Source organism: Rhinopithecus bieti, unplaced genomic scaffold (assembly GCF_001698545.2).
Source record: "Rhinopithecus bieti isolate Rb0 unplaced genomic scaffold, ASM169854v2 scaffold_1673, whole genome shotgun sequence".
Classification (NCBI taxonomy): Eukaryota; Metazoa; Chordata; class Mammalia; order Primates; family Cercopithecidae; genus Rhinopithecus; species Rhinopithecus bieti.
Window position 1 is genome coordinate 204,514 of NW_016804690.1, and position 25,731 is coordinate 230,244.

Below are 25,731 nucleotides of genomic sequence, written 5' to 3' on the forward strand. Positions count from 1 at the left end.
AAAAAAAAAAAAAAAAAAAAAAAAATATACACTTGATTTCTTTTTTCTAAAAGATAACTTGGACCTTTGTTCCTAAACCCATCTTAGTCTTTTTTAGGAGAAGGGTGAAAAGGGGAAGGTAAATCAGGGGGACAGAGGTCTAGAAAGGCTTCTCTCTGATGACCTGAAGAAGAGGTCTTAGCAAGTTACATCACAAGTAGCCTTCGCGATTGAGGAGCCTAATAAATGACACTCACAATGACGGCTAGGAGAGTGGAAGTCAGGAAAGGCTCCCCTGAGGAGGTTTGAAATGAGCTGAGTCTTGAAAGATTGACTGCAATCAGACAGGTGAAGAAAAGATGGGAGAGTGTAGTCAAAGACTCTGAAAAAGAAATGAGTCAGTACATTTGGGGGACAGCAGATGGGGTCCCTGAAGCAGAGCAATAAGAGATGAAGCTGAAAAGAAAGACTGAAACCAACCTGTGGTGAGCAAGACAGAATTTGGATTTTATTCTGTAGGTAATGTGGTGTCACTGAAGGTTACTCAGTGTGTAGAGTGTATTTCAGAATTGTTCATCTGTACATAGACCTGAAACTTGGCTCTAGAAAGACCTAAAGACCCAGAGTTCAGATAACAGATTCTCAAGCTGTGTTTTAGTACAGAGAAAAATGTTCTGTAAGGGACTTTATAAATTCAGAATTCTAACATGAGCAGTGTTGGTTACCTAAAAGTAGAAAACTGGAATATAGAGTTTAGATAGCAATGGAATCCAATTTATTTTCATCATTTTACTTTCACTAATTTTTAAAAAGTGTGAGCTTTGTCTGTAGCTGCCACTAAGTGACTGATTTCCTTTATAAACCCTACAGACTTTATTCAGAAGCAAGTCTTCAACGTTGCTATGGGCCTAATAAATTATTATAAACCATTTTGCAAAAATTAAATTTTGCCTAAACAATAGCAACACTTTTAATAATAAGGTTGTCTAAAGTTAATATACAAACAGGGCTTTCTGAGGGTGTTAACTATCTAGTAATTCAGGCTCTGCTGGATACAGTGACAGAGCTCTAAGAACCTCAACTAGAACTCAGGTCGGCCTCAGGTGAATATAAACACTGTATGTGAGTCACCTTGCAATTACAGCTGCCACCTGGAAGCAAATTTAAGCAGTAAGAACTACAAAACCAAATCCCTGTAAGATCCTGCATTAACCTTCCTCTTACTTCTTCCTGTCTGAGGATCCATAAACCTCAGGATTCTTTACTAATTTCTCATCAGCATCATTTTTCATTGCATTCCCAAATTTAAAAACGACTGTCTCCAAAGGCCTCAAAATTACTTTCAGTTATTAGTATAATAAATATCAGCGATGTATGATGTATTCATTAGAACCTATGGTGTTTTTTTCCCCCCTCCCCACAGGAAAACTACTTCAGAGAAAGACTTAATTTCTGAGAAAATCTTTGTACATCGAATATATATGCTATCGACCACATACATGAAAATAATTGTTTGGGGATAATGCACACCATTTGCCAATGATTAAGATTCAGCCCAGTCTTTGTCGCTACATTTCTACATTCACATAAATTAGTAAGTCATGATGACACGGAAGGCTCACATGCCACGTAAAAATTTCAAGCTTGGATCTGAATCGGTGACTGAATCCTCCTCAGAATGCACATTTTGGAGGCAACTGTTTGGTTTATGTTACTGCTCCCTAAACCGGGCAGTGACTCAAGAGGCAGCTGGAAGAGAGAAGGAGGTGCTGGGCAAGTGCTAAAATACTGAAGTCTCAACAGTAGAGTCCCTCCCCTTCTTTACACACCACACAGCCTTTTTGTGACTTCTTGTCCCCATCAGATATGCTCCTCTAGAATAGCTCACCTTCCCAGGGTGGGGCAGAGTCTCACCGGCTCATTATCTCACAGCTCCCGGGATGGCCCCGGATACAGCAACTGTGTGGCACTTGGCTGTGGAAATTCAAGTTTTTCCACCCTAAAACAAGTAGGTTGTGAAATCCGATTTCTGTCCTGGTTACCATTAAGAGAGGGGCCTACCACAGCCCTGTGCCTGGAAGTTCTTGCTACTAAACCTCGCCTGCTGCTCCACCCTCACCTTCAGCACCTGATGGAGAAGGTCCAGTCCCTCCGCACACCTTACATGCCCAGGCCACACTGGTGGACTCACGCACGCACGCCAACTCTGCCATCCCATGCACGCCCGGCTTCGGAGAGCGGCTACGAACTTACTGCTCGCCGAGTCAGCCGAGCCAGGGCGCAAGGGGAAAGGCCGGAGAGGGGCTGGGGATAGGATCGGATCGGAGTTGGGGTCGCGGTCGGGGTCGGGGCGGACCCCGCCGGCCCGCTGGCCTCCCTCCCCTGACCCCCGGGACAGCCCCGGCGCACGTGCTGGGTGACAGGCCCCCTATAGGTTCCATACCTGCCACCGGAAGTGAGTGAGGAGGGCAGTATAGGCATTTCCTGTGACGCGAGCGCCTGGACTCCATTAGGCAGCAGCTGGGGGAAGAATCAACACACCAGGGAGCAGAGCGCAGCGGACCCGAGGCCAGGAGGCGGCAGCTGCCCCGCCTTGCCCGCCGCCGCCCAGACCACTGCCCGGGGCTCCAGCCCCCAGCTGCGGGTCCCGCGCCCCCGCAGCCGCCCGCCGGCGCCGCAGGCGCGACCGACGGGCCCGCGCACCCCCGAGCCCTTTTGCCTCCGGGGGAAAAAAAAAAAAAAAAAAAGGGGGGAGGGAAAGGGGCCCGGATCTCCTGTATCTCCCCCCTCCTCCCTCTCTCCGTCCTCTCACCCAAACGCCTCCTACCGGCTGACCCCTCGCCCCCTCACCGCCCGACCCCTCTCCCCGGCCCCCGCCTCCCCTCCCCGCCTCGCCCCACCGGCTTCCCACCACGGCCTCTCTCGGCGAGGAAACTCTGGCCTCCGCTTCCTCCTCCTCCGACTCGGACACCGGCGGAGCCTCCCCGCCCCCGCGGAAGAAACCCCGAGCCTCGGCGGCGGAGGGAGCAGGAGAGCCCGGGGCTTCGGCAGGCAGAGCAGGCCTCTCCCCTCCGTCCTCGTCGTCCTCGTCGTCGTCCTCCTCCTCCTCCTCCTCCTCCGTGGTGGTAGTGGTGGGACTCCCCCCGGCTGCTGCCCCTCCCGCCGCCGCTGCTGTCCCCCACCGAAGTAGCGGCCACAGCCTGGTCAGCGGCAGCATCATGCAGGCCAACGGGGCAGGAGGAGGAGGAGGAGGTGGCGGCGGCGGCGGCGGAGGAGGGGGCGGCGGGGGCCAGGGACAGACCCCGGAACTCGCCTGCCTGTCGGCTCAGAACGGGGAGTCGTCCCCCTCGTCGTCGTCGTCCGCGGGGGACCTGGCCCACGCCAATGGGCTCCTGCCTTCCGCCCCCTCCGCCGCCAGCAACAATAGCAACAGCCTGAATGTCAATAACGGGGTTCCCGGCGGGGCGGCCGCCGCATCCTCAGCCACCGTCGCAGCTGCCTCCGCCACAACCGCCGCCTCCTCTTCCTTGGCCACCCCAGAACTGGGCAGCAGCCTCAAGAAGAAGAAGCGGCTCTCCCAGTCAGATGAGGATGTCATTAGGCTAATAGGACAGCACTTGAATGGCTTGGGGCTCAAGTAAGTATCCCTTACCGGCAGCTGGTGATGGACAGACCGAGGGACGGAGGCTCCAGGGGGGTAGGGGTGGGGGGGGAGGGGGGCTTGAAAGAGCTCGGTTAAAGAGAATGAGTGCTGGGCACGCAGGGCCCAGTACACAGGAGGACGCGGCTCAGACAGGCCGACCGGGGAGGAGGAGCGGACCTGAAAGGAAATAGGGGGAAATCAATCAGTCTCACAAATTGTGAGATGAGACAGGCGGTTGAGGGGTTAGGAAGGGGTAGGAGAAACCCAAAGAATGACTTCTCCCCACTCACCTTCAGAGCTTAATTGTCTGTCAATAAAGACAGATGCGGGAGTGTGTCTCTCTGTGTTGGGGGAGGGGTGGATTAGAGCTGGTGGAAATAATGAACCTTGGAGGATTTGTTTTTCAAGTGTATCTTGGAGGCATCTTTGTGGGACACCTCCCCACCCCCAACCGTGGCAGACAACAACCCAAGCAAACTACCAATCAGGAAAGACAATCACCTACAAGTGTTTATGGGAACGGAGGGGCTGGGATCATTTGGAAAGAGGTTGTTGAATAAATCTGATGGGAATAATGAAGATACAGTGTTGATGTCGTTTAAAAGCCCTTGTGTGTGTGTACAAGAGGCCTAACCCTAACTAGTCTGAAATCTCAGTTTAATACCAAGAAGATGATCGCCTCTGAAAAGGGGACATCTGATCTGGTGAATCATTTGTTTTCAAATACAATTTAGGTGGCCTTGTATACCTAACATAGGGTGAGGGTAGACAGCGACCTTGGACAAAAAACACCGTTTTGTATACACACAAAGAAAAACTAAGGGGGTAGAAGGTAGGATTGGTGGGAGTGTCTGATGAAGGAGGTGCAAGAGGCAGAGTCAGAATGAAATGGTGGGGGGGAGGACGTGCAGCAGCAGTCAGTTTCCTACATTCAGAGTGTAGATTAAGCTCTCAGGCTAGCCGATGTGTACTTTTGCATTTATGGATTTCTTGGGGAGTGGGGAGGAGAACAGAACTTTTTAAAAGTGACATAAGTATTTTGATTTTCAGGCAGATCGTTGCACTGTTTAGCTAAAAATTAAGTTTTAAAGCTGAATTAAGAAAGCATTGAAACATAAGCACAAAAAAAGAATAAGACTGATAAATGAAGGTTCTTAGATACCAGAATACACGAGGGAAGAAAATACAGTTGATGAATCTTTTAAGTGCTCAAAGACAAATATGTGGTAGGAAGAATTCACTTTATTCCCTAGGGAAAAGGATTAGTATGAAAACAGATTTTGTAAATGCTAACAGAACATGTTACTGAGACAAGAAGCAAGCTGACAGCAGCAGGAGGAAATAACTCGTGACTGTTTGGAACCTACACCATAGTAAATTTGCTATTTTTAGTATAGAGAGAAAGGGAATGATTTTTGATGCTGGATTTATTTTAATTTTAAAGATTAACCTAGTAGAATTTCTCTGCAATATAATACCTGGATATATAAGCTCTTAAGTGACACAGGTCGTCTCTGTCACCGTGTGAAGCTAATAATTTTGATCTTTCAAAATGTAGTAACGTAGTATGTAGATCCTGGTTTTTCATTTATTTGACTAGTTGGTTACAGCACATTTTTAGAAATCTTATACTTTATACATTAAATTGAGGCATCAAATGGCACACTAGGAAGAACTTATATTGATTCTGGTTTCAAGAAAGGTTTTTAACTTGACTAGAAAAAAATGTAGGTGTCAGTTTTAAATAAAGTTTGTTTAACCAGGCACATGAAAGCTATTTTTTTCTTCATCATGAGGCTAGCTTAAAAATTTTGCATCTGTTTTCATGGACATTAGTTTATTTGGAAGATTAAAACCCTAAAGTTGGTCAGGTCTGTTTTACACTGTATCTCTCCTGCAGCCAGACTGTTGATCTCCTCATGCAAGAGTCAGGATGTCGTTTAGAACATCCTTCTGCTACCAAATTCCGAAATCATGTCATGGAAGGAGACTGGGATAAGGTAAAGTAGGGCATATAGAGCTGTGTGACTGCTGCTAAAATTACAGATTTGATGTGCATTTTGTGACATTTCTGTTTTTCTTTTATACCAATTTTTACAGGCAGAAAATGACCTGAATGAACTAAAGCCTTTAGTGCATTCTCCTCATGCTATTGTGGTAAGAGGCGCACTTGAAATCTCTCAAACGTTGTTGGGAATAATTGTGGTAAATACACTTTTGTTCTTAGTTTCACATTTATGCTTATTTTAATAGGTTATTGATAACTCTAGGCTTCTGCCTCTTATAAAAAAAAAGGCCTAAAAGTAGTTAAATTTCATTTAATTTGTGAACTAGGATAAGTATAATGTGTTAAAGTATGAATTTTATATCTTTAAAATCATACATAGTAAATGTGTCATTTGAACTTTATAAATTAAGCTCTACAAAAAATGTATTGAAAGCTCTTTGTGCTTTCAGTGCTACTAATAGGAGTTTTATGTTTATAGAGTTAAAGATAAATTATACTTTTATTATGTTACTTAAAATACTGAATGTGCTGGTTAAAGAGAAAATGTGTTTGGGTGTGTGTATATCCATACAGCCTTAAGAAGCTGATATGTTATCTTTTTTTAATCTTTGGGAATTATAGTTAATTCAAGCCAACTCCGTTGGTATGCTGGCCATTTTCCATTCTTGCATTCCAGTTGTGTGAATTGACAGTGTCAAAGTTTGTATAATATGTATCACTCTGGTGGAGGGTTTGTATGCGGATTTGACCATTAGGCCCTGCTTACTGGCCTTATTTCCCTGACAAGATCAATTTAGTAGTTTAACCTGTTAGTCTCTTTCATAAATCTTAATGAATCTTTTAGACTTATGGGCTTTAATTCTTCAGTAGATGGTGGTGAGGGAGAGAGGAAATAAGGTTTTTCTAAGTGCTAGAGTTTGGAAACCATGAAGAATCAGCTGCTAGCTGCTGGGTTTTTAACTTCTAGCTGATTCATTTGTTGTCAAAAGCAGTTTCCTGTCTGGGGGTGGGGAGAGAAAGAAGGCAAATAGGAAGTGAAGTAGAGAAACCAGCTGTTTGTTAAATATTAGTAAATGACTATTACATTTTGATTTTTTTTTAAATTGGGTCAAACATTAATCTTTTCTGTCTCTTTCTATAAAAATAGGGCCTTGGTGGTTTTTTTTTTTGAAATCTTGTTACAAAAGAGTTTTCAAACTCAATGTAATTCTACACAGTAATATAATCCTAGAGAAATGGACTTCAGGTGAATTAAAGGTTCAGCCAAGCAAGAACAAATACAAGTTCGTTTAAATTGATGATGTAGTGTATTATTTTTATTTCATTAAATACCTAAAATATTAAAAATTTTAAACTACTGTTGAGTGAGATGATTGGTAATAAATTAACTTATAAAATAATTCTGTAGTAAAATTTAAAATAAAACAGAAGTTAAAATAGTTAAACATGTATATTCAAAGGGATTGGACATTTTTCATTAACTAAAGTGTCCTCAACTGGTGTGTTTGGGGTTTTAAAAAAAAATACCCAAGTACATTTTATTGAGCAGTTCTTCATAAATTTTTGCTTCTGACTGAGCTAAAATAAAGACAGTTAGATGGCCAAAATAAGAATTAAGGTTGCTTTCCCATTGGGCAAGTTAGCACTACTTGTGTGTTGACAATAAAGAGCTTGCCTGTGGACTGTTTTAAAATGTGTGTGATTTCTTGGAGGTTGTTTAAGCTTCACCCAAATTATATCTGTAATATAGTGGTAAAAAATTTAATAGGCTTACTTCCTATTTTTTTCTTATTTATAGTAATTTGAGAGTTCTGTATTGGATGTCAGTTATGACTATCTGATTAGAACCCTTCATTAGAAGGCAACATGTAAACTGAAGAAAGATAGTTATAGATAATAAGGAGGAATCCTTTCTTTTTACAGCCTGTTGAGTCTGTAGAACATTCTAGGATCTAATAAAAAGAAATGGAGATTAAATCTCTGGCTGAGTCTCATGCCATCAAACTGTTTAGGTATTTATACAAAGAAAGGGGTTCCAACTTTTATCCACTTTAAGCGTTGATGAATCAATTGCTTTTAAAGATTCATTTCAGCATTTTTTGAAGTTGCTCTTCATCTCTCTAATTGTGTTTAAATTTACTTTTCTCGTCCATTGCATCTCCAGAAGAGAATCTAATATAAGCTTAAATTTGTAATAATATCTTAGGAGACAACTATTAGGGTTTCTTTAAAAATAATTATTTTAATTGTATACCCAGGCACATTGATGGCTTAGTCTAGACTAAAATTGTACTTTATTTTTTAAGCGTGAATGTTTTCATTGACCCAATCCACTCTCCCTACAGCCTACTCCCTTTGTTGTTTTTTTTGTTGTTGTTGTTGTTTGTTTGTTTGAGACAGAGTCTCACTCTGTCGCCCATGCTGGGGTGCAGTGGCATGATCTCGGCTCACTGCAACCTCCGCCTCCCGGGTTCAAGTGATTCTTCTGCCTCAGCCTCCGAAACAGCTGGGACTGCAGGCGCACACCACCATGCCCGGCTAATTTTTGTATTTTTAGTACAGACGGGGTATCACCATATTGGCCAAGCTGATCTCGAACTCCTGACCTTGTGATCCGCCCACCTCAGCCTCCCAAAGTGCTGGGATTACAGGTGTGAGCCACCGCACCCAGCCATTTAAATGGTTTCCAGTTAAATGGTAATAGGAATGGCAGAAGTTGCTCTCATGAATCATCTCTTTTTTTTTTTTTTTTTGAGACTGAGTTTCTCTCTTATTGCCCAGACTGGAGTGCAATGGCGTGATCTCGCCTCACCACAACCTCTCCCTCCCTGGTTCAAGAGATTCTCCAGCCTCAGCCTCCCAAGTAGCTGGAATTACAGGTGTCCATCACCACGCCCGGCTAATTTTTTTGGTATTTTTAGTAGAGATGGCGTTTCACCGTGTTGGCCAGGCTAGTCTCGAACTCCTGACCTCAGGTGATCCACCCGCCTCAGCATCGCAGAGTGCCGGGATTACAGGCGTGAGCCACCGTGCCTGGCCAAACCAGCATTTTTTAGTTTGGATTCAAGTGTACTTAGCCATTTCTGGGCAATTTGGATGGGTATACGAGACCAATAATAGAAAACTTTTTTTATGTCTAGAAATATTTGGTTATTTTTTAATGTAATGGAAATATGCTTAACAAAAATTGGCATCTATAATTAACTAGTATATTTTAAAGTCAAATAGGAGTTTTGACTTACCTTGGTTATAACCTTACTCCAGAGTTAGAATCACTACTGAATTAGCTAGGAGGCGACCCTTGAGAACCAAACTTTCTGAGTATCATAATTTCTCGGTTTTTCTTTCATGTTGAGTTCAGTTTAATCATATGGGAGCAAAGGAAGGGATAAAGCAATTCAGTATTGGGTGGACTAGGGTAGCAACCGCAGAATTTACAATGTGAAACTATCATTCAAGCTTATCCTAGTCACTTAACAATTTCAAATTTATTAGATATTAAAATGGAGAAGGAGATCTTGCTGAGCCCAGAGATGGTGAAAAATCATTAGAGGCCAGAAATAATCTCTTAAGAGGTCTAATTGGGAGCTGGGGAAAGACATAAAGGAGAGTTCATTTTCCTAATATTTTTCTATCTTTATTTCTTCAAGATTTGTTTTAAACATAAACAGTAGAGCCCTGTCCCCATCTCAGCAAGCTTTAATTTTGTCTGATTTTTACAGTGTTTTCAGTATTTAGCATTATTTGTTAATTATAGGGTTTTTGCTTTCTTGAGATTATATTTACATTTTTGTGCTTTAAATTTTGGGAGGTAAAATACAGTTTTACTCCCCACCCTTATCATATGTGTCAAATACTTCAACTGATTTTTTGGAGAATAAACATTTTCTCTCAAATCTCTGGCTGTGCTTGGCCAGCAGCATGTTAGTTGCCATGCACAATACCAGGATTTGATATCTGTTTGAGAATATTCTTGGTCTTGATCTGGATAAAATGACTCATAAGAAATGCTCTTGTGCTACTTTTATAGCATTCCCTGTATATACAGAAATACGTGTTTATATTGGCTTCTCTCAAGAGTTTTAGTCAGCCTTTCTCTGTTCTCCTGCCCCACCTCTGCCCCATAGAAAGAGAGTAACATGTTGTATCAAGATCTTGGTGGGAAAATAAGGGGGAAACAGCACTTTGGGCACTGTCCCTACACACATTGGAATGGGGGAGGGATGGGCATAGGAACCTAATGATTGATACCAAAAAATATATAAATATTAAGTAAATAAAAAACTTGCCCTGAAATTTTTTTTTAAGTCCCTCAATTCCCAGTTACTAAGAAAATTTAGTGAAGAAATTACATCACATGCTCTGGCCAGTTCCATGTGACATTTAAATGAAAAAGTTCTGCAACTGAATATGATTTTCAAGTTTGAATTTAAAAAATACCACAAAATGGAATGAAACTTTTTTTGGGCGGGGGGGACAGAGTTTTGCTCTCGTTGCCCAGGCTAGAGTGCAGTGGCACAATCTCGGCTCACTGCAACCTCCGCCTTCCGGTTTCAAGCAATTCTCCTGCCTCAGCCTCCCAGCAAGCTGGGATTACAGGCGCCCGCCACCACGCCCAGCTAATTTTTTTGTATTTTCTTTTTTTTTTTTAGTAGAGCCGGGGTTTCACCATGTTTGTCAGGCTGGTCTCGAACTGCTGACCTCGTGATACATCCGCCTCAGCCTCCCCAAGTGCTGGGATTACAGGCGTGAGCCACCGCGCCTGGTGGAATGAAACTTTTAACATTTTATTGATAAATGAAAATATATGAGGTCTTCATTTCATATTTGGATTTTTTTCAGAAGCTAAAATGGTGCAAATATCCAGAATAACTTCAAATATAACATTTTTTTATTTTTAGTTTTTTTTTTTTTGCATTGTTTAGTTTTTGCTTTCTGTGACCAGAAGAATGTCAAAGTTTTTTCATTTAACATAGAAAGGTTAACTTCAGGCTATATGTATAGTAATGTACTTTTCAGGGCATCTTGGTAATTAATGTATTTCTGAAACATCCATTGGTCATTCTAAATTTTTATGTAAAATTTGGTAAGTGTAATTTTCCTAGAGTTACAGGAGTGTCTCGGTTTGAATTTTTTTCTGTTCCTTAGCCATATATTTAAGATGAGATTTGTATCAAGCATAAGTTTATTATTGCTTGCTTTCTCTAGAAACCACTTTCATAAGCTTAAAATTTATATCTCTCTTCTAAATACTCCTTGATAGAAAATCTTGTAGAGCAGTTTATTACACTGTTAATTCTACAAATAAATGGTAATTTCTCCACAGCATTTTGTGACAGCAGTGTACTTTTTTATGGTTTTAAAGTAAGCATTTTGGGCCAGGTGCAGTGGCTCATGCCTATAATCCCAGCACTTTGGGAGGCCAAGGTGGGCAGATCACTTGAGGTCAGGAGTTAGAGACCAGCCTGGCCAACATGACAAAACCCTATCTCTACTGAAAATACAAAAATTAGCTGGGTGTGGTGGCGGGCGCCTGTAATCCCAGCTACTTGGGAGGCTGAGGCAGGAGAACCGCGTGAACCCAGGAGACAGAGGTTACAATAAGCTGAGATGGCACCACTGCACTCCAGCCTGGACCACAGTGAGACTCTGTCTCAGAAGAGAAAAAAAGCATCTTACAAACAAGGAAAATTATACTTTAAGTTTTAATTTTAAGTGGGCTTGAGATCTTTACCACTGTATTCCTGGGAGTCTCTGAATATAACTAACATTCCCTACCTACGACTTTTCTGTTTACATCAATTGACTTGCTCAAGCTCGACAAGTACCAAATAATGATGAAAAGGTCCCTCCAAACTGTGGTCCTTAATTAGGTTTAAGGTTTAAAAGAAGTTTTGAAATATTTATAAACATCCCTTTTCTCTTGTAAAAAACTGCTAAGATTGTGACCAAGTTGAAAGTAAAATAATAAAGTAGCATTTAAAAGTATTAAAGTCAAAAACACAGTTCAGAAAAAAACTAAATGTGAAAGTGTCTCACAATAAAGCTAGAAAGTGGTTATAGGTTTAGGGGGGAAAAGAGCTAATAATAATTTCCTGTTCTTCATTTTTAAATGCATTAGTGATCAGATTGTCAGAAATATACAAGTACCAATATAGAATCTTTTTAAAAACCTTTAAGTTCAACCATCTAATGTAGACATCCCTTAATAGCTGCCTAGAAGAGAGTGAGTGCATCAAGCTTATGCTTGGCCGCGTTAGTCGTAGGAAACTCAATACTTTGCATACCAACTTGTAGTCCATTTGTTGGACAGCTCTTAACCTTTGATAAGCCAAAATAAGACACTTTTCTACTTCTCCTGAGTGTTTCTAGTTCTGCTTTCCGGTCTACTTAGTCCCTCTTTCACATTGTGACTTAAGTAGTTCATTTGCTGTTTTTTTCTCTTACCTTCTCAAAACTTGTTGTATAAAACCCCCCAATGCCCTAGTTATAAAGTCATACTTTTAAAAGCAAATTTAAAGTACTTGGAATAGTTCTAATTTTTTATACAAGAACTAAAATTCTAGGAAATTGCTTTGAGAGGAGAATTCATTTTTTCCAAGGCTGATACTTCGATCACTAATGATCTAGTCTGATTTGAGATTATTTGTTCAAAGCAGAGTTTTAGTAAGATGTGGAATTGAGCAAAGTCACATTTAATCTACTGTGGCTCTACTAAACTATTTTGAGTCATCTTGAAACTTTATAAAAAGTTATTTCAAAGGGCATAGTAGAATGGTTTCTACTGTTCTGTTTAGGCACAAACATTTTCTGAAACTTCCATCAACTTTTTTCCCCTGACTGCTGCTTTCTGTCATGTCAGAGGATGAAGTTTTTGCTGCTGCAGCAGAAGTACCTAGAATACCTGGAGGATGGCAAAGTCCTGGAGGCACTTCAAGTTCTACGCTGTGAATTGACGCCGCTGAAATACAATACAGAGCGCATTCATGTTCTTAGTGGGTAAGGAAACTGAGTTCTTGAACTCAGGTTAATGGAGGGCCAAAGTTATATTTCTTTAACATTTTTCCAAAATATAGATACTTGATTATTGCTAAATTCTTAGATATTTATCTAGGTAAACTCACTCCTGTGTGGATGAACTATTTTGGTCATCCTAGGAAACTTCAGATTAGGGTAGAGATATATTTAAGTGGGTGAAAGGGAGAAGAAAATATGTATTGCCTGTGAAATGCTATTTTAAAATCTTCTATGAAAACCCAATTACATTCCAAGGACAGCTTTTGTAGTTAAAACAAAATAAAATCATATGATATGGATCATGATAAGCAACGACATTTCCAGTATTGGTGCACACTAACTTTTTAAGTGAATACTTGTCATGTGCCAGGCCCTTGCTAAGCTTTTCACATAAACAACCTCGTTTAATCCTCACATCAACATCAGTCCTTTTTTGGGGTATGAAGGGTAGAGACAGGGTCTCACTATGTTGTCCAGTGTGGTCTCAAACTCCTGTGATCTTCTCACAGTGTTGGGATTACAGGCATGAGTCACTGTACTTGGCCACATTAATCCTTACAATGTTAGATTACCCAAAGGTTTGATCCTGGGCCTCCTTTTTATTCTCTATCTACATACTCTTTTTAGGTAATCTCATTCTATACCATGCCTTCACATACTGTCTGTATACCGGTGACTCTTTCTTTCTTACATGAAGTGACAATGTATATATCTAGTGGCATACCTGACATTCTCCACTTGGATGTTTAATAGATGTCTCAGTTTTATGAGGCTGGAGTGCAGTGGCACAATCATAGGTTACTGCTGCCTCCAGTTTCTGGACTCAAGCCATCCTCCTGCCTCACCCTCCTAAGTAGGTAGGATTTCAGGAAAACAAAATTCTGGATTCACCCCTTCATGATAAATACACTCAACAAACTAGGAATAGAAAGGAACTTCCTTGACCGAGTAAAGGGCATTAATGAAAATTCACAGCGCTGGCAGTGAAAGACTGAAACCTCTCTCCTTGTGATCAAGAATAGGACAATGATGTCTACTCTTGCTACGTCTGTTCAACATTGTATTGGAGGTTCTAGCCAGGGAAATTAGTCAAGAAAAAGGAATAAAAGGTTGAAAAGGAAAAAGTAAAACTATTTCCATTCAAAGATGTCATGATTTTATATAAAGAAAATTTAAGAAATCCACTAAAAAACTCTTAGAACTAATAGGCAATTTCAGCAAGGTTGTAGGACACAAGATCAATACACAAGAATAATGGTATTTCTAAAATCTTAACAATTAATAATTTAAAAAATTGAATTAAGAAAACTGTTATTTACACTAGTATAAAAAAGAATAATTTAGGAATAAATTTAACCCCTACAGACCTGTGCCACTTCTAGCATATCGCAAGATCTTCAACCCAGTTGCTGAAGGGAAAAACTTAAGCCTCATACTGCTTTTTCTTTATCTTTTAACTTTGACATGTATGGCCTAATTCTGAAACATCTCAAATTTTCATTTCTCTGAATCTCCAGTTTCTAGCCTAGTTAAGCCATGGACATCTCTTCTAGAATATTATAGTAGCTTCCCACCTAGTTACATTGTCTTCACTCTTAATTTTTTTTTTTGAGACAGAGTTTCACTGTTGTCGCCCAGGCTGGAGTGCAGTGGTACAATCTCAGCTCACTGCAACCTTCACCTCCCGGGTTCAAGTGATTCTTCAGCCTTGCCTCCTGAGTAGCTGGGATTGTAGGCATGTGCCACCACACCCAGCTAATTTTGTATTTTTAGTAGAGATGGGGGTCTCCCCATGTTGGCCAGGCTGGTCTTGAACTTCTGACCTCAGGTGATCCACCTGCCTCAGCCTTCCAAAGTGCTGGGATTATAGGTGTGAGCCACTGTACCCGGCTTCACTCTTAATTTCTTAATAATGTGTATTTCACACAGTAGCCAGATGAATAAGCAAAACCGTAAATGAAGTCTTCACTCCCTTACCACTGGCTCTCCAGCAGTCTTAAAACCAAAATCTCTGTGCAAGGCTACAAAACCCTGATCCTTTTCTGCCATCTTTTTCTTTATTCATTACTGTACAGTGACACTCGTGCTCTTTTTGTTCCTTCACTTGCCACCCCTTAAGGCATTTGCACTGCTTGTCCTCTCCATCTGAAATGTGTGTTCCCCAGTCTTTGCATAGCTAGGTACTCCTTGTTTAGTTCCCAGCCCGAGCATCATCATCTCCCAAGATTACCCACTGGGTATTCTCGTCACATTACTCTGTTTTTAATTTTTTTCTTTATAGCATATTTCACTATATGATACGGCTCCAGCATCAAGAACAAATATGTGACACATGAGTTTGTAAATACAAAATGATGAACAAAAGAATGGGCCCAAGATAAGGGCCCGTTCCTTGCATGTAGGGAAACTGAGCCTCAAAGAAGTTAAGTAGCCAGCACAATATAAAGCTAATAATTCAGAAAGCAGTTCTCAAAGCCTGGTTTAACTGATTCCAAAGTCATTGGTCTTACCCACTATCACATCTTGTAACAGTAAATTCTACAGGTTTTTTGTTTGTTGTTTGAGATGGAGTCTGGCTATGTTGCTTAGACTGATCTTGAACTCATGCCCAAGCAGTCCTTCCACCTTGGCTTCCCAAAGTGCTAGGTTTACAGGCATGAACCACCACACCTGGCCTGCTAGATGTTTTGATATGGTAGCTGACAAATTATCTTGTTCTGATTACCTTTTTTTTTGAGACAAGAGTCTCATTCCATTACCCAGGCTGGAGTGCAGTGGTGCAATCTCGGCTCACTGCAGCCTCCACCTCCCTAGTTCAGGCAATTCTGCCTCAGCCTCCCAAGTAGCTGGGATTACAGGTGTGTGCCACCATGCCCAGCTAATTTTTTTTTTTTTGTATTTTTAGTAGAGATGGCATTTCACTGTGTTGGCAAGGCTAGTCTCGGACTCCTGACCTCAGGTAATCGCCTGCCTCACCTCCCAAAGTGCTGGGATTACAGGCATGCTGATTATCTTTTTAATGCAGTATCTGATTTCTTTGTCATCGGAATATCATTCACATGATTTTTTTCCTGCTCTTGAGTCAGAACATATAATTTAGTCACATGGGTTTTATTCTGAAGCAAACCCTGAGTTTTTTACCTAAGGAAATGGCCCGAAGGTGGCAAGATGTGGAACTGGGATCAGAACCCAGAGTTTCTCCTACTCAGTCCAATGTCCTTTTAGTTATACTGTAAACAGAAATTCTTTTGAAACTTTAAGATTTAATGTGTATTTTCACAAGGACATAGAAGCAATCGTAAGTCATTTTTTTAAATTTTAAAAATAAACATTTTAAAATAATTATTGATAATAAACTTTGCCCAAAAGAAGTTATTTTAGAAACAAAATATTCACAACAGCAAACTTCCTATAGAGTAATTTGAGTATTGAGTATAATTACTTACATTATTAAGTTTTTTTGATCAGCTAAAGCACTATTTATGTAGTAAATAACGAGAAGTAGTTCTGCTGTTTGGGAAGAGACTATTAAATCATTTAGATTCTAAACGAAATATGCTTTATGCAGTTAAGAAAGGGAGGGAGTGATACTAATGTTAACTGAGAGGTATAGCAGGTAGTAGACTAAGTACTTAATATGCTTCATCTTCAGGAATCCTCATTACCCTATTTAATATTCTTTTTACAAGTGAGAAGAAGAGATTTGTCTGGCAGAGCATGAGACAAAATAGCAGGAGAGTTACTTGCCAGGTCTAATCTCCATGTTTAAATAATACCTTCACTTCTTTTACTTTCAAAGCGCATTCTTCTGGGAAGAGCCAAAACCAGGTCAGGGTCACACTCCCAGCAGGGGACCCTCATGTATTCTCCAGAATCTGTGAACTTTAGCTTTTATTCCACCTTCTTTACATACAGTGAGCAATAAAACAGTTCCCCAATTTTGTGCTCTGGGATCTCAGTATCTTTCACAAGATGACACAAGAATGATTATCCAGTTATACTATTTCTTGAATGATGTTTATTCTAAAGTCTTGAAGGTATGTTCTTTGGGTTTTATTTTACTCTTCAGAAGTAATTAAGTTAGCCTAGTGGTTAAGAGCAAGTTCTACAGCTAGAATGCCTGAGTTTATATTCCTGCTTTGCCTCTTAACCCTAGGCCAGTTACGTAAGCTTTCTGTGCCTTGGTTTCCTCATTTATAAAAATAGAATAATAATAGTGCTTACAGGGTTGTTATAAACATTAAAGGAAGTAATATGTGTTGAGTGCTATAACAGAACCTGCACAATAAGAGCCATACGTATAATATATAACAATAGCACAATAATATGTTAGTAGGTAATATATATTTAGATGTTGTTACTTACATTTTAGTAATTATATGCAGGTGCCAGATTATATTAATGAATTGAGTCCACTGTAGAAATTTCTTGATATGTATTAGTAAGAAGCAGATAGCCAGATGGTCAATACTTTTCAATTATATTTATTTCAAAGAAATGGGTTTGATATTGGTTGTTTTCTCTGTTGTATTTTTAGGTATCTGATGTGTAGCCATGCAGAAGACCTACGTGCAAAAGCAGAATGGGAAGGCAAAGGGACAGCTTCCCGATCTAAACTATTGGACAAACTTCAGAGTAAGAGTCTTAATTTTTTATGTTTCTGTATTTTCTCTTAGATTATGAATGGATACAGTGATCAATTAGGAAGACATCTAGACATACTTTTATTGAGTGGTTAGAAGAGGGAGAATCTGTTTTTTCAGACTCTGTCATGGAGTCTAAGAAGCTAACCTTAGGAGTCAGTGAAAGGGCACTGGTCCTAGAGCAGCCCTTCTTTCATTTGTATTATGTGGTGATGCCCCCCCTTAAGATTTTGTTTGGGGGAAAAGTGCTGTGTTTAGAGAAAAAATATGTAAACCACAGTTTTAAGTCACAAGTGCTTTAAAGATTTTGATTTCAATAGTAAGGCCCAGGTTTCTTTAGGTAAATTGTTTTATTCTTCCCCAACCATGTTATGTTTATTCTAGATTGTAATGCGGGTTTCATTTTTGCTGTATTTTTATGTAAAAGATGTTGTTCTCTCTGCAAATTATATGATTCTATAATTTTGATGTTGAGATGACAGTGACGATCCTAAGAATCACAAAGCCATGCATTTGGGGAGGTATGAGGCATTCAAGGACTGCAATAGGTTGATACTGATATCAAAACACTAGTTACTCCCTGAATTCACACAGTATCTTTGACATTTGGAGTAATTTGTACTTGATCTTAGCCAAAAGGCCAAAAAGCAATTTTTAGAGCAGTTTGATGGGAACTAGAGCTTGACCTATTGCAGCATTTTCCAAAATTTTGCTCTTTGTTAAGTGGAGATTTTACTTACACCTGGTCTCCTTCTGGTATATGATAATTATCTGATACTCTTTTCATTGTTGTCTTCTTTTTCTTCATTTTGTTGTTGTTATTCCCCGCTTACCTCTCCCTGCCCCTAGAAAGTCCACATACAAAATAAACCCCTCCCACCCAAGTATATCCAATTCTATGAGCAACATAACTATTGCTGCTGACAAATATTGGTAAAGCTCACATATCACATAACCCAGAACTTCTCTATTTAAGAAGTAGGTACTATTGGGGTAGGAACAAGTATAGCAGAAGATGAGCAAATGTCTTAAATAAAAGTTTACAGTTTATTATTATTTCTCTTTTTTAAAATATCTTCTATTAAAGCGTATTTACCACCATCAGTGATGCTTCCCCCACGGCGTTTACAGACTCTCCTGCGGCAGGCGGTGGAACTACAAAGGGATCGGTGCCTATATCACAATACCAAACTTGATAATAATCTAGATTCTGTGTCTCTGCTTATAGATCATGTTTGTAGTAGGTAAGAGGAAAACTTCTTATATTCTGAAATAGGCTAACATTTTACAAACTCAATGATGAACTTATTTTAGTTTTCTTTTTTAGAGTCTTGTCCTGTAGCTATATAACAGTTCATGTCTGACTTAACATTTGTTCACAAGTAAAGCTAGAACTATGAAAATTGAAAATTATGAGAAATTTCTGTATGTTTATATAGTAACCATACCTTGAGAACTGAAGTTGGGAAGCCAGTTTTTCATTATCTATAGGTTTGGTTACTCGTTTTCTGTGTCTGACAATTTAACTATGTCCCAAATTATTTACTGCACATAAAGATCATGGCAATTCTTTTTTCTTAATGAAAGTTCTGCTTTTTAGTAGAAGATGGACTCGAAAAATGGTTAAAACAACAGCTATTATTAACTTTATAGTTTTGGTTTTTTTACTGTCTCTACCCGTGTCCATAATTCAACTTGTAAGAATTCAGGCTTCTCTTTTGAAATTAGGAGTATTTTGAATAAAAATATACCTACTATTTTAATGGTCTCTAAAATTAAAGTATAGCTTTATTTTGTTCTTGATGTTTTCATTGGTTTCTTTTTTAGACACAGTCTCTCTCTCTCTCTGCCCAGGATAGAGTGCAGTGGCACGATCATAGGCCACTGTACAGCCTTAGGCTCAAGTAATCCACTCACCTCAGCCTTCTGAGTAGCTAGGACTATATAGGCATGCGCTACCATGCCTGGCTAATTCTTAAATTTTTTTGTAGAGATGGGGTCTCTCGCCCCTACTGGTCTTAAACTTCTGGCCTCAAGCAATCAATACGTCTGCCTTGGCCTCCCAAAGCACTGGGATTACAAGCATGAGCCTCCATGCTAGGCCTAAAGCATAGCTTTAATTTTAAGATATCAAATAACAAATTGTGAAATATTTCAGACTTCAAGAATGAAATAATTTGGATCTGATGAACCAAACAGAATAGAGAATAGCTGCAGTGCATGTGCTCAGTTGCTTTTACCAGTGATATCAAAGAACTAATGAAAATAATATAAATAAGAACAAAAGCATATTAAGTGTAAGGGCTTTGGAATAACGAGGAACTTCTGAATAACTATAAAAATTGTCTATGCATATTTCTACTATGATTTAAAATAATTTTTTACATATGTATAAACCACTTTTGTAACTATTGAGTTTTTACCTCACTCTCCCTACTTGAAATACAGAAATAATAATTGTTTGAGATATTGGCCTTAAATTACTTAAAAGGGTTATTTAATCTTAAAGTATTAAATTATTACTTGGTACCTATCTTAAATGTTCTACAAGAAAGTGATTAGAAATTTTTTCCCCTGTCCCCTTTTAAACTCTTTAATAATGGTCATTGACCCGCTTCTGAGGATTTTAAAATCTTTTTGTATAAAATTGAATAGAGGTAGGAAGAGATAATAGATTAAAAGGCTATATAGTTTCGTGGTTCATAGCTTCATTAGCAGATTTGAGAACAGTGTTAAAATTAAGACGCTTGTGAACCCAAATCTTTTTTTGGTTCATAAATTTAAATATTTTGAAAGGTGGTGACTAGACATAATGGTTCAAGAGGTATCAGTAGGTTGGGAGCTTGCCCTCCTGTTTTGAAACTAAAATCTATGGGAACATGACCAAAGTGTTTTAACACGTACATCAGCACCTATGAAACTAAATGATGAAAAATACTTAATCTAACTTTTTCCAACCCTCAGATAAGGGACCAAGCTCTCATAAGCCTGTGTAGAAAAGCAGTCCAGAGTTTTACATAGGAATGAAAGCATCCTTTTTCTTCTTCTGAAATAACCATTGATTAGAAGGTCTTCTCTGTAATCTTAAAATGAAACCTTCACTCTGTGCTCCTAATTACCTCTCTTTCTCTCTCCCTCCACTTTAGAGCTACCTTCTTGAAATCATTACCTACTACACCTTCGCAATGTCTGTGTCCTTACTTTTCCTTCACTCTTCATATTTCTGTAGTATTAGGACCTGTGTAGCTAACGTAACACCAGAATTGTTGATGTTGGTGAGAATACCTCTTTTACATTCAGTGGATATTTTCCAGCCTGTATCTTCACCTTACTATAGCAATGTACTACTCTATTTTGAAACTTTTCCTTTGACTTCTAAAACATTTTAGATTCTTAGTTTAACTCCTGGCTACTCCTTAGGCTTTTCTTCTTTTACTGTCCCTTTAAGAAATACGTGTTCCAGGCTGGGTGCAGTGGCTCACGCCTGTAATCCCAGCATTTTGGGAGGCCGAGTTGGGTGGATCATCAGGTCAGGAGATCGAGACCATCCTGGCTAACATGGTGAAACCCCATCTCTACTACAAATACAAAAAAATTAGCCAGACGTGGTGGCACACGCCTGTAGTCCCAGCTACTCGGGAGGCTGAGGCAGGAGAATCACTTGAACCCGGGAAGCAGAGGTTGCAGTGAGCAGAGATCGCGCCACTGCACTCCAGCCTGGGCGACAGAGCGAGACTCCGTCTCAAAAAAAAAAAAAAATATGTGTTCTAGAATTGTTTCTTCCCTCATCCGTAGGTTATACTTCCATGGTTCTAATGACAGCTAGATACAGGCCAGAGCTATAGAATTTATCTCCGAGCCTTAGACCTTAATACCACAATTTGGGTTCTCAAGTACATTAAACACAGCATGTCTGAAACAGAACTTCCTTTCCCTCTCACCTATTTTTACAAAATCTGCTTTTTCTTAAATTCCCTACCTCAGTGAAAAGCAGCCATCTACCCAGTTTTCCCAAACCAGAAAACTTGGAGTCAGCCTTAGTTTTTTACTGTAGAGATTTTAAAGCCACTAAGAATAATGTCACACATTACATTATATACACAGTCTTGAGAGTGAGTTGTGCCCTTTATTGCTAAACTGAGAAAATAGAACCTGAATTTACTTAGTTATTTTTTAATTAAAAACAATTGTTTTTAATTTTATTCGACACATGATCTTGCCCTGTAGCCCAAGTTGGAGTGCAGTGGTGCAATTATAGTTCACGGTAGCCTTGAACTCCCATCTCAGCCTCCTGAGTAGCTGGGGCTTCAGGCGTGGACCACCACACAGCTAATTTCAAAAAAATTGTTTGGCTTTGTTTTTGTGTTTTCGTTGTTGTTTGATGGTGATGGAGTTGCTCACTGTGTTGCCCAGGCCAATCTCAAACTCTTGGCCTCAGGTGCTCCTCCCACCTCATCCTTCTGAAGGGCTAGGGTTACAGGTGTGAGCTACCACACTGGGTCTGAACCTAAATTTAAGTCCTATTATTTATCTAAAAGTCTTCAAAAGAACAGTTGCTAATTTTTGTTACCTTCTTTACTCTTTTAGAGACTAGGTTTTAGCATTGGAACTAGAAAACTCTTTTCAGAAATTAAATCTTAGCTTTGAAATTACATAGGAGCTTTTTTCTGGAGAATAAAGAATTAATTATGAATTATGACTTTCAAAAATATCCTGATGTACATTGAAAAGATTTATCAGATTGTATACAATTTCTAGGCAGGGCATGGTGGCTCACACCTGTATTCCCAGCACTTTGGGAGCCCGAGGTGGGGAGATCACTTGAGCCCAGGAGTTTGAGACCAGCCTGGGCAACATAGCAAGACCTTGTGTCTACTAAAAATACAAAAATTAGCCGGGTGTGGTGGCAGGCGCCTGTAATCCCAGCTGCTCAGGAGGCTGAGGCAGGAGAATTGCTTGAACCCGGGAGGCAGAGGTTGCCATGAGCCAAGATCGTGCCACTGCATTCTAGCCTGGGTGACAAGCAAAACTCAGTCTCAAAAAAAATACAGGCCGGGCGCAGTGTGGCTCACACCTGTAATCCCAGCACTTTGAGAGGCCGAGGTGGCTGGATCACCTGAGGTCAGGAGTTCGAGACCAGCCTGGCCAACGTGATGAAACCCTGCCTCTACTAAAAATACAAAAAAATTAGCCGGGCATAGGGTGCGCACCTGTAATCCCAGCTACTGGGGAGGCTGAGGCAGGAGAATCATTTGAACCCAGGAGGCGGATGTTGCAGTGAGCAGAGATCACACCACTGCACTCCATCCTGAACAACAGAGCAAGACTCCATCTCAAAAAAACAAAGATGAACATTAGAGGAGGAAAAAACTATTTCTGATACTGAAATTGCTTATTTGATTGGAATTTTATCCAGCAGTGCCTTGGAAAATATGATTTTAAAATGGTATTTGGAAAGAAAACTGGTCTTGAAGTCAACCATAGGTCCAAATCTTAGTACAATAACTTACCAGTTTTATGTCATCTAGTAAATTATTTGTCCTCTTTGAGCCTCGTGAAAATGGGGATAGTAGTACTTCCATGAGCAATATTATATGTAAAGTGCAGCATTTGGCACCTAGTAAGTGCTTAATAAATGTCAGCTAATATTGATTATTTTATCTAAAATCACACATGTAGAGTAGTAATATTAAAGCAATTTAATTTAAAAATCTGAAAGTTTAAAACAGCTTACAAATACCCATCTGCTAAGGTAGATTGCCATGTGTACCAAGTAAAGAATGTTAATTTATTTTTACATGTATATTTTGTTTCAGACTGGTGAATTGACAAAATATAATTGTAAATTATTGATTGGGAAAAGAAGCAAGGAAGACCGTGTTTCCAGATACACTTAAAGGTGTATCCGTTAGTGTTTAAATAACGTTGTTTTTTGGTGGGGGGGGATTGTCGTCGTTATTGTTGTTTGAGACTGAGTCTCACTCTGTCACTCAGACTGGAGTGGAGTGGCATGATCTTGGCTCACTGCAACCTCCGCCTCCCGGGTTCAAGTGGTTCTCCTGCCTCAGCCTCCTGAGTAGCTGAGACTACAGGCATGTGCCACCACACCCAACTAATTTTTGTCTTTTTAGTAGAGATGAGGTTTCACCATGTTGGCTAGGCCAGTCTCGAACTCCTGACCTCAGGTGATCCGTCCGCCTTGACCTCCCAAAGTGCTGGGATTACAGGCGTGAGCCACTGTGCCCAGTCTACTCAAATAATGTTTTTTATAATACAGAGAATTAAGGTAGAACTGTTTTGTCTAAACAGTAGCCACTAACTACATGTGTCCATTTAAATTCAAATGTAAAATAATTCAAATTAAATAAATCAATTTCCTCCAGCTTACTGGCCACATTTTAAGTGTTCAGTAGCCACTTGTAGTGAGGGCTACCGTATTAGATAGCACAGGTATATAGCATTTCCACTGTCACAGAAAGTTCTGTTGGACAGTGCTGATGTAGAGGTTGGAAAAGAATGGTTTTTTTTAATGAATGCTTAATGAAAATAGTCATTTAAGTTGGTAAACCAGATCATAAATCACAAAATTCTTTGCCCTTGATATGTAATATTAGCTGCCATTTATGAGGTACTAGCTAAGTGTCAGATTCAGTCTAAATGGTTTATAGTCATTTTCGCTTCCTCTTATTTCATCCTTGTATAAGGAATTCTGTAAGGCAGATGCCTTAATCTTTGTTTGATGGTTGGAAAAATTTAGATTTAGAGAGGTTAATTTAATATCTCAGAATCGTAGCTAAGTGACTGAGCCAAAATTTGAATCTAAGTCTGTCAGACTACTGCTCCCATTCTTAAGGTTTTGCTCTTAACTACTGCACTCCTTGCCATATATTGCACTTCTTCTGTGCCTCCCTGAAAATATTATTAATCACATTTAAGTATCTATTACATTCCAGAAATTTTAAATGTATTTCTAATTCTTACAAGAATTCTAAGAACTCTGTTAGGTAGATACTAATCTCCTTTTGTAGATGTGGGAACTCAAGCTGAGAGAGTTAAATGACTTGCCAAAGACATTAAAACTTGTGAGTGAGAAGGACCTAAACTCATTATCTGGAGGCTATTCTGATTTTGGTTTTGGTGTGTTTTTTGAAATGATCTCACTCCATCACCCAGGCTGGAGTGCAGTGATGCGGTCATAACTCACTGCAGCCTCTTAACTCCCAGGCTCAAGCAGTACTTCCACCCCAGCCTCCCCAATAGCAAGTAAAAAAAATGTAGCTGGGCCTGGTGTCACGGGTCTGTGGTCCCAGCTACTCAGGAGGTTGAGGTGGGAGAGGCTCTTGACACCAGGCGGTCAAGGCTACAGTGATCTGTGATTGTGCTACTGTACAACAGTACAGAGCCTGGGCAACAGAGAGACCCTGTCTCAAAAAAAAAAAAAATTTTTTACAAATGCATTCATTTCTTATTTTTAGTGATGTGATCTTCAAAGAAGTTTTGTCAGTTATGTAACCTTTTTCATTATTATTCTAATCTGTTTTGAAAGAATAATTTGTGGACCTCTTTGTTTTAGGAGGCAGTTCCCATGTTATACACAGCAGATACTTACGGAGCATTGTAATGAAGTGTGGTTCTGTAAATTCTCTAATGATGGCACTAAACTAGCAACAGGATCAAAAGATACAACAGTTATCATATGGCAAGTTGATCCGGTATGTACCCCAATATGAGTGTTTATATTACAAAAGAATAATTTTGAATCTAATTCACTGATTACATATTTTTAAGTATACATATATCAACAGTATTCTTTTCCAAGAGCATTTTTTGTCATCTTTATTTCTTACATCTTCGTGTGTTCTATAGATAATATTAACACTGTTGAGTGTTTATGTACTAATGATAATGTTAAATCTGTGTATGCATTATCTAATTTAATTTTCTGAAAAACTCTGTGAGGTGCTAACATCTGCATTCAGAGGAGGAAACTGAGGTAGAAGTCAAATGCTTTGACTCTCGCAGCTAGTACATGACAAAGTTTGACTCAAATCCCGGAATACCTTGACTCCAAACAAACCCACTGCTATTAACATATGTGCCAATTTATATCTTTATTAATACTTGATTGAAAGATTAGGCCAGGCACGGTGGCTCATGCCTGTAATCCCAGCACTTTGGGAGGCCGAGGCAGGAGGCTCACTTGAGCTCAAGAGTTCAAGACCAGCCTGGACAACATAGGGGAGAGTCTGTCATTACAAAAAATTAGCCAGGCATGGTGGTACACACCAGTCGCCCCAGCTACTTGAGAAGATGAGGTAGGAGGGATCACTTGAGCCCAGGAGGTGGAGGCTACAGTGAGCTCTGACCTTGATACTGCACACTCGAGCCTGGGCAACAGAGTGAGACCCGGTCTCAAAAAAAAAAAAAAGCGGGGGGAAGAT

At 39.8% G+C, this 25,731-nt stretch overlaps 2 protein-coding genes across 3 annotated transcripts in view; one reads left to right on the plus strand and one right to left on the minus strand.

Moving 5' to 3' along the window:
• CNIH3 (cornichon family AMPA receptor auxiliary protein 3) overlaps positions 1-3,199 on the minus strand; it is a 32,464-nt gene extending 29,265 nt beyond the window's left edge. Inside the window, exons 1-4 of the mRNA XM_017869927.1 lie at positions 3,118-3,199; positions 2,830-3,021; positions 2,423-2,698; positions 2,099-2,283 (exon numbers count right to left, since the gene is read on the minus strand). Of these exons, the coding sequence (XP_017725416.1) occupies positions 2,099-2,283; positions 2,423-2,698; positions 2,830-3,021; positions 3,118-3,199 (735 nt within the window). The remainder of the gene's footprint in view (positions 1-2,098; positions 2,284-2,422; positions 2,699-2,829; positions 3,022-3,117) is intronic.
• WDR26 (WD repeat domain 26) overlaps positions 2,828-25,731 on the plus strand; it is a 49,102-nt gene continuing 26,198 nt past the window's right edge. Inside the window, exons 1-7 of one of the 2 annotated variants that reach the window (XM_017869941.1) lie at positions 2,828-3,616; positions 5,523-5,622; positions 5,723-5,827; positions 12,493-12,629; positions 17,185-17,282; positions 18,378-18,534; positions 24,864-25,002. In XM_017869941.1, the coding sequence (XP_017725430.1) occupies positions 3,198-3,616; positions 5,523-5,622; positions 5,723-5,827; positions 12,493-12,629; positions 17,185-17,282; positions 18,378-18,534; positions 24,864-25,002 (1,155 nt within the window). In that variant the 5' untranslated portion in view covers positions 2,828-3,197. The remainder of the gene's footprint in view (positions 3,617-5,522; positions 5,623-5,722; positions 5,828-12,492; positions 12,630-17,184; positions 17,283-18,377; positions 18,535-24,863; positions 25,003-25,731) is intronic. The other variant, XM_017869940.1, reaches the window with a different exon arrangement.